At 58.5% G+C, this 902-nt stretch overlaps 1 protein-coding gene across 1 annotated transcript in view; it reads right to left on the bottom strand.

Annotated features, from left to right (window-relative positions):
- Window positions 1-280: 280 nt before the first annotated feature.
- The window catches only part of PHOX2B (paired-like homeobox 2b), a 3519-nt gene continuing 2897 nt past the window's right edge, over window positions 281-902 (bottom strand). Inside the window, exon 4 of the mRNA XM_005877486.2 lies at window positions 281-896. Coding sequence (XP_005877548.1) covers window positions 762-896 — 135 coding nt within the window. The 3' untranslated portion in view covers window positions 281-761. The remainder of the gene's footprint in view (window positions 897-902) is intronic.

Below are 902 nucleotides of genomic sequence, written 5' to 3' on the forward strand. Positions count from 1 at the left end.
GCAGGCGGGCGCGAGGACGTCCCCTTGGCCACGGCGACAGTCTGCAGGAGTCTTCGCCTCAGCGGCCCGGCCGAACCCAAGGACAGGAGGGGAAGCGGGACTGGAAGGCTCCCTCGTCCCCCCTAAGGAGGAGCCCAAGGGAGTCTGTGCCGTCAGGAGGGACCCCGTTTAGGGTTCACAAAACAGAGCCGCCAGACAGTGCTTGCTGCAGCCTCCCTCTCTCCCCCTTTACTTGTTACCCTTAGATTTTAAAATCTTTTTTTTAAAAACGATTGCTGCCTTCCTAATTTTTTTTTAATTTGGGGTTTTTTTGTTTTGTGTATTTTTCTCTTTTTCTAAGCAAGTCACTGAGTTGGTTATGCCCCCATCCATCTCTTTCTGTCACCTGCTCGGGCCACAGATACACATTCCCAGAGACAGACACACATGACACGCAGACACAGCCCCCTGAGAGTGCCCCCGAGTCCAGGCCGCACCGCTCCCACCTCCCGGTGCACAGGCGGAGCCCTGGCCCGTCTGCGCGGCCCTGGGGCAGGTGCGAAGCCAGGAAGTGTTTTGCTTTGTTTTGTTTTGCTGGGGGTTCAGGATTGGGGTAAGAGTGGGGTTGCAATGGGGGCGACGCCGTTTTCTCTTTATTCTTATCGCGATTACTTTAGGCTTTCCATGAAAAAGCCAGGGCGGCAGCGACGACAATAGCCTTGGGCCTACCCGCTCGCCCACTCGCCCGCCCGGCCCCGGCTCGCCCGCCGCCACGTCCCAGATCAGAACATACTGCTCTTCACTAAGGCGGCTTTGGCACCGTTGGGTCTTTGGAGCGAAGATAGGACGCTGGCGAAGGGCCCCCCGAGTGAATCCGGGATGGAGGTGATGGGGCCGGGCCCGGGAGCCCAGCCTTGTCCAGG

Source organism: Myotis brandtii, unplaced genomic scaffold (genome assembly GCF_000412655.1).
Source record: "Myotis brandtii unplaced genomic scaffold, ASM41265v1 scaffold520, whole genome shotgun sequence".
In the NCBI taxonomy this organism is placed as follows: domain Eukaryota; kingdom Metazoa; phylum Chordata; class Mammalia; order Chiroptera; family Vespertilionidae; genus Myotis; species Myotis brandtii.